This window comes from Chlamydomonas reinhardtii, chromosome 4 (genome assembly GCF_000002595.2).
Source record: "Chlamydomonas reinhardtii strain CC-503 cw92 mt+ chromosome 4, whole genome shotgun sequence".
Lineage (NCBI taxonomy): Eukaryota > Viridiplantae > Chlorophyta > Chlorophyceae > Chlamydomonadales > Chlamydomonadaceae > Chlamydomonas > Chlamydomonas reinhardtii.
In genome coordinates, this window is record NC_057007.1 from 2,635,328 (window position 1) to 2,650,706 (window position 15,379).

Below are 15,379 nucleotides of genomic sequence, written 5' to 3' on the forward strand. Positions count from 1 at the left end.
GCAAGCCCCAGCCACAGCTCAGATACATACAATACAGTAAAACAGGAGTATAAACTTATCGGGGAAAGGAAGGGCAGAAAGGGCACGGCAGCTCAGAGTTCGGAACCTTCACTAGCAGAACTCGCGCCCTCGCCAGGCCTTACTGTATGTTCTTTCATCAGTACTACCGATGCCTAATGGCTGAAATCTTTCATAGCTCTGGCAATTTTCGGGGCGAAGTCGCATAAGGGGGGGGGTCGTTGCTCGCTTGCGAGAGCTGCGTGACCCGCAGTCCAGCCATGGACAGCAGTCTTTATAGTGCTCGAGTCCTTTGTAGGACTACGGGACCGCCCTGCAGCAACATCGTTACGTTCTGCGTGGAAGGCTACGCGGGCATCTCCTACTGCGCTTATGCAGTTTCGGACGGCGCGATCATCGTGCAGCAGGTTTGGTGTTTCATTTAGACCAAATAGGAAGCATGGGCGCGTGCCGGGGGAGCGCTGCTGGTCGAATGCGCTGCACACCGCAACTGCTGTGCTCGTTCGCGCCACCTGGCGAGGGGGGTTGCACCGTGGGGTTGCACGTCCGTGGCCTTCTGACCCACGCCCCACCTTCCTGGTACCGCCCGGCCCCCCGACACGGCAGAACTGCACAGTGCTGGTTGACAACGTGGGGTCCCTGCCCTTAGTCCTTGCTGCTCACGAGGGTTGCATGGGAGTGCCAGCACCTTGCCAGCACCTAGCCCCGTGCAACACCCCCCACTCGCAAGGGGCGTGCGTGTGCCAGCCTGCCCCGGCCACCGTACCGCTGCTGTGTGCAAACATTCCCAACCGCACCATTACTGCAATGCTACATATGCCCCTCTCCTCTACACAACTGACCCTTTGCTGCTCACTGCCTCCTCCGTTGCCAACAGAGCCTGCAGCCAAGCCGCGGAGCGGCCGCAGCCACAGGCCCCGCGCCCGGCCCATCCGCTGCTGGCGCGCCCACCTCCCACCAACCCGCTTCCCGCCACTCCGCCTTCTCCGCACCCACCTCTGCGCCCCCATCTACGGGCCTGTTTGCCCCCGTACTCCTTATCGACCGTGTGGCGCAGCTGGAGCATGGCAGCGACGTGTTCGGGCGCCTGGCGTGGGGCGGCGGGCCCGAGCTGCTACTGGCCGCCACCACCAAGCAGCACGTCTACCTGTTCAGCCTGGCGCCCTTCTTCGCGGTGAGGCAGAGGAAGAGGAAGAGGAGGAGGAAGAGGAAGGAGTAGGAGGAGGAAGGAGTGGGAGGACGAGATGGAGGTGGTGGAAGAGGAGGATGTTGGCTGCCTGTGGCTGTGTCACTGTGTGTGTTTGGTGACGGGGATGGGCGCGGGGTTGGTGCACAGATGCACCGGGTGGAGTTCTTTGTGCGTCCTCCGTCTTGCCTTGGTCCCTCTCCACACACATGCCAACGACTGCCTTCCGCACCTCACCGCAGGGCCCCGCGGCGGCGCTGCCGCGCTGCGCACGCCCCGGCACGCTGCTGCCGCCGCCCTCCACCGCGTACGCGCTGGTGGGGCTGTACCGCACAGCCATGCCGGCACTGGCGCTGGACTGGACGCAGGTGAGGAGGGGGCGGAGCGACGTTGGAAGGGTGGAGGGCTGGCGGGCTGCCGGCGGGTTGGAGGAAATAGCTCGGTGTCTGCAAGCGACCGCCTCGGCGCCGCATGAACGTTTGAGCAGTGGCAGGGACGCACGGAGCCACTGCGGTTGTGGGGCGTCCAGTCATCCCAAACACCCTTCGCTTCATTTCCTTGCCATCTGTGGCGTTCCAACACCCGAAAACGCAGAACGCGCGGGGGCTGCTAGTGACGGACTCGGGCAACTACGTGACCATGCTGCGGCTGGTGCCCAAGGAGTCGGTGCTACTGCCGTCGGCGTCGGGCTCGCTGTCGGCTTCGGCTGTAGCAGGGACGGCCGGGGGCAGCGGCGCCCTCTGGGGCGGCGGCTGGGGCGGCGGCGCGGGGGGAGCCAGCACAGGGGCTGGAGCGGGCGCAGGCGCAGGGGCCAGCCAGCATCAGGTGCCGCACTTTGCGGTGCATGAGGCGTGGCGGGTGCGGGCGGACTCGGCGCACACGCTGGCGGCGGCCAGCCTGGACTGCTACAGCCCCTGCGCCACCACGGCGGGCGGCGGCGCGCACGGCGGCAGTAGCGGCAGCGGGCCACACAAGGTCAGGAGGGAGGGGGATGAGGGCAGCATGGAGGGGCCACAAGGCTATTTGCAACGGGCGAGCTCAAACCCCTGTGGACGCTGTTGTGTCGTGGCTTTGTCAAGGCGGCCTGCAGGCAAACGTGCATTCCTCCTGCACCGGCACCTGCACGGGCCCCTGCGCTGACCTGCCCTGGTGTCCTGCCTGCCTTCTTCCCCCCCGTGCAGGTGACGGTGTGGTGGCCGGCCCCGCCCTCTGCGAACCACGGCCACCACGCCGACGTCGACTCGGCGGCGGGCCGCGGCCGCAGCGCCGGCGGCGCCGACGGCTCCTCTGTGGGTGCAGAGGTGGTCCGACACCCCGTGCGGGTGCTGTCGCTGGAGTGGAGCCCGCCGCTGGCCGGCTGCGGGTCCGGCGGCGCCCGCGCCGCCGCCGCACCAGTGGCGGCGCCCGAAGAGCCGCCGGCGCCGCCCGGGCCGCCACCCAAGGGGCCGCAGCGCTCGCCGACGTTCTCGGCGCCGGCGCCTCCGCCGCCGGCGGCCACGCCGGCGCTGGCGGCGGCGCCGCCGGCGCCGTCGACGGCGCCGGCGCTGCTGACGCTGGGTGCGGACTGGGTGATCCGCATCTACGTGGAGGTGGTGATGCAGAACATGTTGCCGCCGGACCTGGCGGCGGCGGCGCCCGCCGGCGCCGCCACCATGAGTCAGTTCTGCCTGACGCTGGTCATTGAGCCGCCGGCCTGGGGCCCTGGGCTGAACCTGGCGCTGGCGCCCTCGGCGCGCCCGGGCATGCGGGTGTGCTGGGCGCGGCCGCTGGGCGGCGGCGGGAACGGCGGTAGCGGGAATGGAAGCGAGGGCGGCGGATGCGGCAGCGCGGGCGCGGGCGCGGGCGAGGTCGGCGCGGGCGCTGCGGCGGCGCAGGAGGAGGCGGAGGCCGGCGGGGAGGGTGGCGGCGGGGGCGGCGGCGGCAGCCGGCTGCAGTGGATTGTGGCGAGCGTTGGCGTCGTGGGGCACGACGGCCCCGACGGACACGGTGAGCGGGGCGCAGGCACTGGGGATTGGGGGGTGGGGTGTTGCAAAGATGGTACAGGGAAGGGGGGGCAGGCGGCGGTACACGCAAGATCAGAGGGCACGGGGCAGGTTCGGGGGCGCATGGTCATACGGAGGGCAGGTAGGGCGTGCTGAAGAGGCAGCATGAGCATGCGCATTTACATGAGTTCTGACTGCACGACTGCTTTGGCGCATGGGGCTAGTCAGCAAGCGGACCCCCAAGCGGCGGAGGGATGGAAATGGGCCAACGGGCGCTGCGCGCTTGCGCCGGGTGGCCTTGGAAGGCCGCGTCGTTCGGGGTGCCAGGTGGCGTAGCAGCGGCTGTCAGCTGCCCAGTGCTTCACCTGGGCGCCTCGATCTGAATGACCTAGCATCTCTCTGCTTGTTCCTGCACCAGAGCTGGGCTACGGCGGCGGCGGGTACGGCGGCGGCTTTGGCGGCGCGCCCATGGACGAGGCGGTGTGTGTGTGGGCGGTGGACGGGCTGGCTGCGGTGGTGCTCAGCGGCCTGCCGCGGGGGGCGGTCAGCGCGGCGGCGGGCGGAGCGGGCGGAGGCGCAAAGGCCACCACCGCCTCGCCCAAGGTGGGTCCGGATGGATGGTGGGTGCCTGGGTGAGGGGTGCCTGGGTTGTGGTGCATGGGTGATGGTGGGTGCATGGGTGCCTGCGTGTTGCCTGGGTAGAGATGGAAGTAGGTGGTGGATGAAGGGAGAAGGCGCTTGCCCTAGCCTTCATACCCGTAGCTTCGCTTCGCCTGGAAACTCCTTGCCCTGCCCTGCCCTGCCCTGACCCTGACCCTGTCCCGCCCCTGCCCTGCCCTGCCCTGCCCTGCCCTGCCCCAGGCCGTGCTGTGGGGTCGCGACACCCGCTCCGTGTGCTGGGTGCAGCCAGCCAAGCTGCTGCCCGCAGGCCCCGCATTCGCGTACGACGGCGGCGCGGCGGGCGGCGGCCCCACTGGCAGCCGGCCAGGTGGGGAGATTGCAAATACCAGCCCAAACTGAAGGGGAGCGGTATCGGGGGGGGGGGGGGCGGGGGCGGGCGCAGCTGCAGCGTGCTGGGAGGTAACGCGGGGCATGGGAAGGGAAAGGTACCGCATGGTTGGGCTGAGCGGAGGTATCACGCCTCCACAACTCGAAACATTCCGCACACCTGCCGCTCCACGGTGCCCCTGGCTGCTGCTGTTTACTGGGGCTGGCGGAAACGATCCCCTCCACTCCGTCTTGCATGTTCCCCAAGAGTGTCTACCGTGCCTTCCCCCCCTCGGTTTAGTTTGGGCTGGTATCTACAACCCCCCTGATGCAACAACCTGCCGACACCATTTCGTCTTGCCTGTTAATGCCTGTAACGCCCCCCCCCTCCTCCCCAGGCGACTACGCCATCAGCGCCTACGTGGCCTACCCGGGCGGCATGCCGCTGCTGAGCGCGGCGGACTGCTGCGTGGGCATGCAGGTGCGGGAATGAAGGGGAGGGAGGCGAGGGAGGGGAGGGAGGGGATCCCCGGCGGGTCTCAGGACAAAAGGTGGGAGCGCTGCGTGCCCTGTTGCCTGGGCTGGTCGCTATGGAGAAGCGGCGTGTTCGGCGGCGACATCGCGCAACGTTGCTGCAGGCTCACCATATAAACAAGCGCGGGAGCTACACGTGGCATCACGGGGCATCGCACGGCGCTTGGCGTGGTTTTGCCGTGACATGACGCATGTTGTTGTGGTGTCGTGTGTTTTGCTCTCTTTGAACACAGGGCGCGTACGCCGAGGTGCGCAGCTTCCAGATCGCGCCCGTGGCCTCCTCCGCGCCCTACGCCGCGGGAGCTCCCGGCGCCACCTCCACCTCCCTGCGAGTCAGTGGCGTGGCGCGACAGGTCTGTACGGGCGCTCGGGGCTAGGGGCTGGCGCATGGGGGCTGGGAGCATGGGGCTAGGGGCTAGGGGCTAGGGGCTTGAGCGCGGGGCTGGGGTCTGGGGTCTGGGGGCACGGGGCCTGGCTCCAGTTGTACGGGGCACCGCCTGCACGACACAGTCCAAGCCAGCACCACCAGTGCATTGCATCTGGGCTCGCGCCTCCTTCTCTGCCGCCTTCCTGCAGCTAGTCATGCCGAGTGCGGTACCGTTACTAGACAACGCCTCCTCCATCCCCCATCCTCCATCCTCTGTTCCCCATCCTCCATTCTCCATCCTCATCCTCCATCCTCCATCATTGGTTTGGGCTGGTATTTACAACCCCACCCCCCATCCTCACTGTGTACCTTTGTACCTGGCTACGACTTCACTTCGTAAACTTAATGCATGTAACCCCCCTACGCGTGCCCCCTACGCCTTCACTTAATTAATCATGAATGTAACCCCCCATCCCCCATATCCCCCTCCACACCCGCTGCAGGCCATGACCGGCAGCCCCGAGGCGTTGTCCTCGCTGCTGGTGCACCCCGCCGCCGACGTGGCGCTGCTGCGAGACCGCACCGGCGGCGTGGCGCTGTGGGGGCTGGGCCCGCTGGCCGAGCTGCCCATTGCGCTGGCGCCCGACGCCGCCTCCGCCTCCCGCGCGCTGCTCGCCAGCGCCGGCCAGCTGGCGGCGGTGGCGTGGCTGGGCCACGTCAGCCCAATGCCGCCGTACGGGCCGCCGTACGGCGGCGCGGCGGGTGCTGGTACCGGTGGTGGGATGCGGGCCAGCGGGGATAGCAATGTCGGCAGTGGCGGCGTCGGCGTCGGTTGTGGCAGTGGCGCTGGGCCTTACGGACTGGTGGGGTACATGGCGTGCGTGCACGGGCCCCGCCTGCTGGTCTACGCAGTGGCGCTGCCGCGCGCCACCCTGGTCAACGCCGACAGCAGCAATGGCACCGCCACCGGCAACGGGAACGGTGGTAGCGGCGGCGACGGGAACGGCGGAGCTGGCGGCGGCGGCAACGGCGGTGGCGAGGGGGATGGCGACGGCGGCGGAGGTGGTGCTGGTGGTGGTGCGGCGGCGTTGGCGGGCTGGGGCGCCACATTCATTGCGGAGGTGCTGCGCGTGGAGCTGCCTCCCGGCATTGGAGCCGTACGGTCGCTGCTGGAGATATCGTACGACGCGGCGCCGGGCGGTACGGCGTACGGCGGCACCGCGACGCTGGTGGCGCTGGCGAGCCGCCTTGGCGGCGGCGGCGGCTCCGCGGGGGGCGCGCCGCCGGCGGCAGGGACTGCGGCGCCGAACGCGGCCGCGGCGGCGGAGGCGGCGGCGCAGCGGCACGCCAAACAGGTGTGGGTGACGTGGCGGGTGCACCTCAAGCCGCCCGCCTCTGCTGCCGCCGCCCCTCCTTCTGCCGTTGCTGCTGGCGCAGCCGCCGCCTCGGCCAGGCCATCTAAATCCAGGATTTCTGGATCCGGATCCAGCGCCACCTGCCACTGGGTCAGCTCCGCCGAGCTGCTGAGCTCCCAGGTGGATGACGTGGACGGCGCGGCGGTCGCCAGCGGGCTGGGCGGCAGGCGGCTGCGGCAGCTGCTGCTCCAGCAGTTGGACCGCCAGCAGCAGCAGCAGCAGCAGCAGCAGGAACAGCAGCAGCGGGGGCTGCTGGAGGCTGGGCCCGGCGCGGGAGGTGCAGGTGCGGGTGCTACAGGGGCCGCGGGTGCAGGTGGCCCGCCTCCGGGCCTGCCGTCGCTCATCTCCTGCTGCACCACCTCCCTCGCCTGCCTCGTCGACGCCGAGCTCGCCAGCGCCAGCGGCTCCTCCAGCTCCAGCAGCAGTAGCAGCAGCAGCAGCAGCAGCAGCAGCAGCGCCGCCGGCAGCAGCAGCAGCAGCAGCGGCAGTGGCGGGTACCTTGCGGGCACGCCGCGCGTTCCGTGCCTCATGTCGGGCACTGTGGACGGCTACGTGCAGTTCTGGCGGCCCGCCACCGGGCACATCCGCGGCGGCTGTGATGGTGTGGGCGGGCTGGAGCTGGTGCAGAGCGCCGCCTGCCGCCCGCCGGGCGCCGCCGATGCCGAGGTGTACGACTGGCAGGCGTCGCCGTCGGGCGGTGCGGCGGGACCCAGGCCGCGGGTCGGGGAGGAGGAGGGGCTGCGCAGCGGCCGGAGCAGTAGCAGCGGCGTGAACGGCGGCGGCGGCGGGCCTGGCGGCGGCGGCGGCGGCCGCGGCGCGGGCATGGTGGTGGCGGTGGCGCTGGACGAGATGTCTGGCTACGCCGCCGCCGCCACCACGTGCGGCGAGGGCGAGGCCGAAGAGGCCATCCACATCTGGCGCCTGCGAGACGAGGACGACGACGAAGACGACGGCGCCGATGGTGAAGCCGAGTCCAGCATGTCTACCGACTCTGCCGATGGCAGCGGCGGCGCCGCCGCCGTCCGGTCGTACCGTCAGCGTGGCGGCGGGCCGAGCACGTACGGCACGTACGAGCTGGAAACCGTTGTGCCGGTGGTTGACACGGTATCAGCGCTGAGCTGGCTGCCGGCGGCGGGGCTGTCCGCCTGCCTGGCGGTTGGGTTTGCGTCGGGCCGCGTCGCGCTGCTGGCACGCGACCGCGCCGGCGAGTGGGAGGAGCTGGCGAGCTACGGCGGCGCTGCCGCGGTGGCGGCGTTCGGCTCAACCGCCGCCGGCGGCGGCGTGGCGGTTGCGGCGGGCAACCACCTGCTGTGCTTTAGCAACACGCTGGACTGTTCGGATCCCGCCCGCCAGCAGCAGCCCAGTCTGGCGGCGCTGGCGGCGGACCTGAACGGCCCGCTGCCGCCGTACCACCCCGGCTCCGTACACGCGCTGGTCGCCAAGGGGCGGCTCAGCACCGCGTGCCACGTGCTGCGGCGGCTGCTGGCGTGGCTGCGCGATGGCAGCAGCAGCGGCAGCGGCGACGGCGGAAGTGGGAGTGAGGAAGGTGGTGACAAGGACGGCGGCGAAGATGGGGATAAAGCCGCAGGCCAGGCGGAGGGGGCGGCGCCGGGGAGAGGGAAAGGGAGAAGCACAGGCGCGGGCGACCGCGACCGCGAGGGCGAGGGCGGGCAGGGCGCGGCGGCGGCGGCGTCACGGCGGCGGCACCGCCCGCCGCTGGTGATTGACCTGCCGGAGCTACTGCTGGCGCCCGACGCTGCTACAGCCGCCACGGCGGCTACTGCGCCTAGCTCGGCAGTAGCGTTCGGCAGCGGCACCAGCGCCGCGCCCGGCTCGGTGGGGCTGCTGTCGTGCCGCGGCCTGGCGGCGTTCCAGCAGGCGCTGGCAGCGCCCGTGCCGGCGGCACCGCCGGCGCCGACCGCGGCTGCCGCCGCATCGGCGCCAGCGTCCGCACCCTCGCCCGCGACGCCTGCGTCCACAGGGGCAGGCGTAGCAGTAGCAGGGACAGGGCTGGCGGCAGCGGCGCTGCCGCGCCCCGCAGCGCCGGTGGAGCGTGACCCCACGGCGCCGTTGCGGCCACTCTTTGGGACATCAAGCGCCTCGCCACCGGCAGCAGTTGCACCACCGCCAGCATCCGGCTCGGCACAGCCGGCGGCAGCGGCGTTAGCGGCCAAGCCGATGGAGACGGGGACGCTCAACATGTCCGCCTTTGGCGCGTTCGGCGACTTCGGTGGCGGCGGGGCAGCGCCAACGGCACCGCCTGCGCCTGCGCCCAAGTCGGTTCTTGACACCGGCACGCTCGATACGTCGGCCTTTGGGGACTTTGGCGGCTTTGGCGGTGGGCTGGGCGGCGGCGGCGGCAGCGCGCCGGTCGCGCCACCGCTGCCACCTGCGCCTGCAGGTCCGGCAGCGCCCAAGCCCGTCCTGGAGACGGGAATGCTTGACATGTCAGCATTCGGCGACTTCGGCGGCTTCGGCGGCGCCGCCAGCAGCAGCGCAGCGCCGCCGCCGCCGCCACCGCCACCACCGCCGGCCCAAGCACCGCCCGTAATGGCGCACGACCCGCTCCACTCCGGCGTGCTAGGCATGTCGGCGTTCGGCGACTTTGGCATGCCGGCCCCGCCTCCGCCGCCCGCGCCGCCGCCGCCCGCGCCGCCGCCACCGACGCAGCCGCCGGCGGCGGGTGCCGCTTCCTCTTCCGCTTCTGCCGCCGCCACGGAGCCCCTGCACTCGGGCTTGCTTGACATGTCCATGTTTGGCGACTTCTCAGTCCACGCACCGGCGGTGACTGTTGCACCACCACCGCCGCCACCACCGCCACTGCAGCCGCAAGCACAGGCGCAGTCAAGGGCCGCTCTGGACCCGCTCCACTCCGGCACGCTCGACACGTCGGCATTCGGGGATTTTGGAGTCGCCGCGACCGCGACCACGCCACCGCCTCCCCCTCCTCCTGCGCCTGCGGCCGTCGCTGCCGCCCCCTCGCTCGACCCGCTCCACTCGGGGATGCTGGACATGTCGGCCTTCGGTGACTTTGGAGGTGGCGCCGCCGCCGCCCTGCCAGCTGCAACGGCCGCCGCGACGCCTCCTCCTCCGCCGCCGCCGCCTTCTTGGCTTGGCTCCTCCGCCTTTGCGCGCGCCCCGGTGCCGCAGGCACTCCAAACGGAGCCTACCTCCGGCGCCTCCGGCTCCCACAGCCAGCCGCCCACGCTGCAGCACCACCTGGCGCCCGCTGACAGCAGCGGCAACAACAGCAGCGCCAGCGGCGGGTACGGCAGCACCGCCAGCGGCTTGGCGGCGGTGGGGCCGTCAGGCGGCTTGGCGGCGGAGCGTGGGGATCGGCGGCTCATGCCGCAACCCTCTGAGGCAGGGACGGGCGGTGGCGCGGGCGGACTCCTGCGCACGCCCGGCGCCTCCTCCTCGCTGCTGTTCACGCCCGCCACCACCCTCATGACACCCATGGGCAGCACGCCGCGGCTGTACGGCCAGCCCAGCGTCACAGGCGGCGCCGGCGCCGCCGGCGTGCCGCCGGGTGGCAGCAGCAGCGTAGGCATCGGCAGTAGCAGCAGCAGTAGCACGGGATGGGTGTCGTTCCCCCGCGTGCCGGATCCGGTTACCCCCGCCGACCCCGCGCTGCCCGAGCTACTGCTGTCGCCTGACGAGGTGCTACAGCTGCACCGGCTGCTGGGGCAGGACCCGCCCACGGCAGAGCAGGGCGCCGTGGACGCATTCGGGCTGCCCACGGCGCCGGTGGCTGTAGCGCCACCAGCGGCGGCGGCTGCAGCAGGGCCGGCGAAGCGGCGCTACGGTGCGGAGGCGGAGGAGGAGGCGGAGGCGGCGGCGGCGGCGGCGGCGCGGTCGGCGGCGGCGGTGGCTGACGCGGTGGCGGCGCTGACGGCGCTGGGGCTGACGCCGGAGGACGGCGCCGAGCTGTGCCGGCTGGCGGCGGCGCTCAGCCGCCGCTCCGTCGCGCCAGGCGGCGGCGCCGCCGCCGCCGCCGCCGACGGCGGCGGCGGCGCGGGCAACACGGACGTTACGGCGGGCCTGGACTTTGCGGCTCGCTGCTTCCTCATCCAGGCGCGGATTGCGGTGGCGGGCGCGCGTGCCGAGGCGGCAGAGGCGGAGGCGGCCAAGGACGACGGCGCGTTCGCCGCCGCCGTCAGCCGGCTGTTCCGGCCCGTCTCCGTCACGCGTGCCGCCGGCGGCGCTGGCACGCCGCCCAACCCGCTCTCCTCCGACCCGTCCTCATCCGCACTTCAGCAGCAGGGCGGCGGCGGGCTGCGGCGCAGCGGCACGCAGCGGGACGAGGACCTGTCTCCGCAGTCGCTGCAACTGGGGTCTATGGCAGCTGCCGGCGGCCTAGGCCGCCACCGCCACGGCGCCAGCACCATTCCCGACGGTGGCGGCGCCGCCGGCAGCAGCAGCGCCAGCCTGCTACGGCGCCGGCTCAACCCGGCCTCCCGCTCCAATCTGTGGGGCGGCTTGGGCGGCGCCGGCGGCGGCGGCCTGGGCAGCGCGGGCTCGGGCACCGGCGGCGGCGGCGTGATGGGGCGGAGCAAGAGCGTGCGCAGCGTCATGTCTGTGCTGTCATTCAGCTCCATTCCGGAGTCGCTGTTCGGAGGGCGGGCGGGCGGGCCGCTCGAGGAAGGCGGCGGCGGCGGCGCGGACGGCGCAGGTGAGGACGGCGGGCTGGGCATGGAATTGGCGAGCCGAGTCGCGAGACCTGCAAACCTGCGATGCGTCGTTTCGTGGCGCTTGCACTCTCTTCGCACTCCTCATCTGCACTCTCCCATGCGCACAACCCCATCCGCAAGCGCACTCCACAAAGCTATACGCATAACCTATCCGCACAACCCATCCGCGCAACCCATCCGCAAACCCCCACGCCCTGCTCGCAGCCTCCTCCGGCACCGGCAGCTGGTGGCGGCTGGTGGGTCTGCTGCCGGGCCTGGACATGCGCTCCTGTTTGGCGGCCGCCGCCAGTGGCAGCCAGGCTGCGCTGCTGGCGGCGCTGCTGCCGGAACTGCCCTGGGCGGCGGCGGCGGACGAGGAGGCCAGCGCGGCGCCGGACGGGCGCAACGCGGGCGGACTGGGTGAGAGCGCGCTCGCGCCAGGGAGGGGCGAAGAAGGGCGAAGTCGTCAATCGAAGGACAGCAGGCGGGCTGGGTGAGGATCTCTAGTAAGGAGTACAGAACGGAATGCAACACGGTGGCACCAGCTTTGACATCTCTCGCAAGAGCGCAACTGCTTTTCGTAATGCTGGCTCTCCGAACCGCTGCGCAGGCGGCTTTGGCGGTGGCGCTGGCGCTGGTGGTGGTGGAGGTGGAGGTGGCGGCGGCGGCTACGGCCCCAGCCGGCCGTCTCTGTCGTGGCCGCTGCTGCGCAAGGCGGGGGCGGGCTTCTGGCTGACTGACCCGCGGGTGGTGCGGGAGCAGGTGAGGCGGCGGCAGGAGGTGGGGGAGATGAGAGAATAAGAGAGCGAGTTGCAGGCATGGCTGGTGGGATGGCGGAGGAGGTGCACGCGGGGCGCCGTGAGCGTGTATCCTGGGCGGCTGGTGTGCTGTGGCGCGGCAATACGGCGCATTAGCGGCGGCATTACGGCGCATTTTGCTGATCATCATCATCCAGATGTCTTGTACAAGTGCTCCATTAGCCCTCCTCGGCTACGCTGCGGCCTCTGCGCCCCACTCCCACGCCTCTGCATGGACGGCTCACCGCAGCCATCCAACCATCTTTCCCCTCAACCCCCTCAGGCTGAGTATCTGGCCAAGGCGCAGTTCGCGCGGCGCAAGGAGCCGTACGACTGCGCGCTCATTTACCTGGCGCTGGGGCGCAAGGCGCTGCTGGTCAGCCTGTTCAGGTGGGCAGGCGGCGGGGTGGTGTGGTGGGGAGGGGGTTTTACGTTGTGGTGGGGAGGGGGTAGGGGGGAGGGGGTTGTTTAATCCAGCCCAGATTGGGGGAAGGGTCGTGAGGAGGCCGGGAGCAGCGGGGTCTCGCCTCCTGCGCGCTGTACGCGGGCTGAGGCTTCGGGTCGCGGGCCTGGGTTGCCGTACTTACGTGGGGTTGGAGGCGACAGCTCCCCAACCTCCACCTCCACGGCTCCACCTCCCGCCTTCACACCCGCAGGCAGTCCAGCAACCTCAAGGTGGCGGACTTCCTGCTCCGCGACTTCGCGGGCTCGGAGGAGGCGCGCCGCAGCGCCGCCAAGAACGCCTTCGCACTGCTGGGGCAGCACAAGTGAGGAGGAGGCAGGGGGGGGGCAGGGAGGGGGCAGGGAGGGGGGCAGGAACGGGGCGGGGAGGGGGCGGGGTTACATTCATGATTAGTTCAGGAAGTGATAGCCGGTAGACCATCTTGGGGGCAGGGAAGGGGCGGGGAAGGGGCAGGGAGGGGCCAGGGAAGGGGCAGGGAGGGGCCAGGGAGGGGGCAGGGAAGGGGCGGGGAGGGGGGGGGGCAGGGAGGGGCCAGGGAGGGGCCAGGCAGGGGCCAGGGAGGGAGCAGGCAGGGCTGCATTGTGCACATCACCCGCGGTCCCTACCAGTACCAGTACACCTTGGCGCCATGCCCCCGTGTGCCCTGTCCACTCCAGCCGCGCCCCACACACTGCCTGACACACCCGCCGCCACGCTCCCCGACCAAACCACAACAACCACCGCAACCACCACAACCACCCCCAACAACCACCCCCAACAACCACCCTGCGCCCCAGCACTCCCTCCCCCTGGCCACAACTTCACTTCTCAAGTAACCCTTAGTCTATCCCCACGCTGCAACCCCACGCTGCAACCCCACGCTGCATCCCCTCCCTGCCAGGCACGAGCTGGCCGCCGGCTTCTTCATCCTGGCGGGTCAGCACTACGACGCCGTGTCGGTGCTGTGCCGCGAGCGCCGCGACCCGCAGCTCGCGCTCCTGGTGGCCCGGCTGCTGGACGGCGCGGCGGCGGCTGGCGCGGCCGGGGCGGCAGGAGCAGGAGGAGCAGGGGGTGCTGGAGCAGGGATTGGAGCAGGGGGTGGAGCGGGGGCTGGAGCGGCGGCGGCGGGAGGGGCGGTGGCGGGCGGCGCGGCGTCGTGGGGCGCGGGCGGGCCGCTGGCGCGCAGGCTGGTGGACAAGGTGGGGCGGGGCGGGGGGCTGGGGGCAGGCTGGGGGCTGGGGGCCAGGCTGGGGAGCGATGGGCACTTACGTGCACCTACGCCGCCATGGACGCGTGGCGTGTCTGGACTTTGATGCGGATGGCATGCCGCCCTCTTCCCCCTTCCTGCGCCCCCAACCAGCACCAGTGGCACCATTCTGAAACCCCACCTCGCGCACATGCACACCGCCTCTCCACCTCCGTCTCGCGCGCTCATGCACACACACACACACACACACACACACACACACACACACACACACACACGCACACACACACACACGCACACGCACGCGCACACACACACACACACACACACACGCACACACACATACACACACACACATGCAGGAGCTGCTTCCTCTGGCCCTGGCCTCCCGCGACCCCTGTGCCGTGGCAGCGCTGCAGCTGCTGGCGGGCGACGCTACCGCCGCCATGTGCACACTGTTGGGCCTGCCGCCGCCGCGGACAGCAATAACAACGACCCCGGCAACCCCGCAGCCGCCGCCTCAGCCTGTGCTGCAGCCGCTGGCTGCCGATGCGGCGGCCCTGGACTTTGTGCTATTGCTGGGCGTGCAGTGCCTCTCGGGCAGGTGGGCAGATGGGCTGAGTTGGGCTGGGTTGGGCTGTCGTGTGGGCTGTCGTGTGGGCTCGGTGGGCTTAGTTAAGAGGAACATACCCTGGAACATAGTTCCAAAAGGGCACGCTCGTTACATTTGTGGGGCGAGTTTGCACGGGGTGCCATCTCGCGCGCGTGGGGGGTTACATTCAGGACTAGTTAAGGAAGTGGGGCGGGGCGGGGCTGCCTATGGAGCTAGCTGTGCTCGTGGCGGTGGGCGTTCAACTCTCTCGGGGCGGTGCTAATGGGGCCTGACAGGCAACAGTTCCAACGGAACGCGGCGGCCACCCCATTCCGGACAGACCCGTACATGACCCGACCTCTCTTGCACGCACCCCGTCACCTCACCTCGTTCACCCCCCACCCACCCATCCAGGCCGGTCCCCGCGGCCGCCTGCCGCGCGCTGCGCCGCCTCGCTCTCCGCACCAGCCGCGCCCTGGAGGCGGCGGGCCTGGCGGCGGCGGCGCTGGAGGCGCTGCTCGTGGCGGCGGCGCTGCGGCCCGCCGCCGCCGCCGCCGCGGCCGCCGCCAACGCCTCCGCCGGCCTGGTGTCGGCGGCGGCGGCGGCGACGTCAAAGGGCGGAAGCGCTTCGTCGGCGGTGGACGTTGCCAGGCTGTCGCCGGCGCTGGCCCGGCGCTACAGCCGACTGCTGGCGGGCGCACTGAGCTACAGCCTGGCAGAGGCGCAGCGGCGGCAGCAGCAGCAGAGCGGCTTCGAGGACGTGGCCGCGGCCGCCAACGCGGCGGCGGACGCAGCTGCCGCCGTCGCGGGCGCCGCCGCGGCTCCGGACGGGGCGGCGGCGGCGGCCGAGGCCGCGGCCGCCGAGACGCGGGCGCCTGGGGACTGGCGGCGGGAGGCGGAGGCGGCGTTGCGGCAGCTGGCGCCGCTGCTGGCGCAGGGCTGCGGCGCCGCCGGCGGCCCTGCGGTGGACGACGCCGCCGTGCTGCGCCTGCTGGGGCGCCACGTGTCGGCGCTGCGGCGCGTGCGGCGCCAGCCGCTGCTGCCGCCGGACCTGCTCATGGCGCGGCCGCCGCCGCTGCCCTCGCCGCCGCCGCCAGCGCCACCGCCGCCGCCGCTGCCCACGCAGCCGGCACCGGCCACGGTAGGGCCGGGGTCGTCGATAGCGGGCTTTGCGTCGGCAGC

At 71.5% G+C, this 15,379-nt stretch overlaps 1 protein-coding gene across 1 annotated transcript in view; it reads left to right on the plus strand.

Moving 5' to 3' along the window:
- Nucleotides 1–45: 45 nt before the first annotated feature.
- Nucleotides 46–15,379, plus strand: part of CHLRE_04g223000v5 (uncharacterized protein) — a 20,591-nt gene continuing 5,257 nt past the window's right edge. Inside the window, exons 1-17 of the mRNA XM_043061932.1 lie at nt 46–425; nt 896–1,192; nt 1,447–1,572; nt 1,799–2,179; nt 2,386–3,190; nt 3,605–3,789; nt 4,048–4,174; nt 4,572–4,654; nt 4,941–5,060; nt 5,578–11,161; nt 11,385–11,579; nt 11,770–11,921; nt 12,240–12,346; nt 12,613–12,723; nt 13,300–13,597; nt 13,968–14,209; nt 14,612–15,338. Of these exons, the coding sequence (XP_042925284.1) occupies nt 279–425; nt 896–1,192; nt 1,447–1,572; nt 1,799–2,179; nt 2,386–3,190; nt 3,605–3,789; nt 4,048–4,174; nt 4,572–4,654; nt 4,941–5,060; nt 5,578–11,161; nt 11,385–11,579; nt 11,770–11,921; nt 12,240–12,346; nt 12,613–12,723; nt 13,300–13,597; nt 13,968–14,209; nt 14,612–15,338 (9,687 nt within the window). The 5' untranslated portion in view covers nt 46–278. The remainder of the gene's footprint in view (nt 426–895; nt 1,193–1,446; nt 1,573–1,798; nt 2,180–2,385; nt 3,191–3,604; nt 3,790–4,047; nt 4,175–4,571; nt 4,655–4,940; nt 5,061–5,577; nt 11,162–11,384; nt 11,580–11,769; nt 11,922–12,239; nt 12,347–12,612; nt 12,724–13,299; nt 13,598–13,967; nt 14,210–14,611; nt 15,339–15,379) is intronic.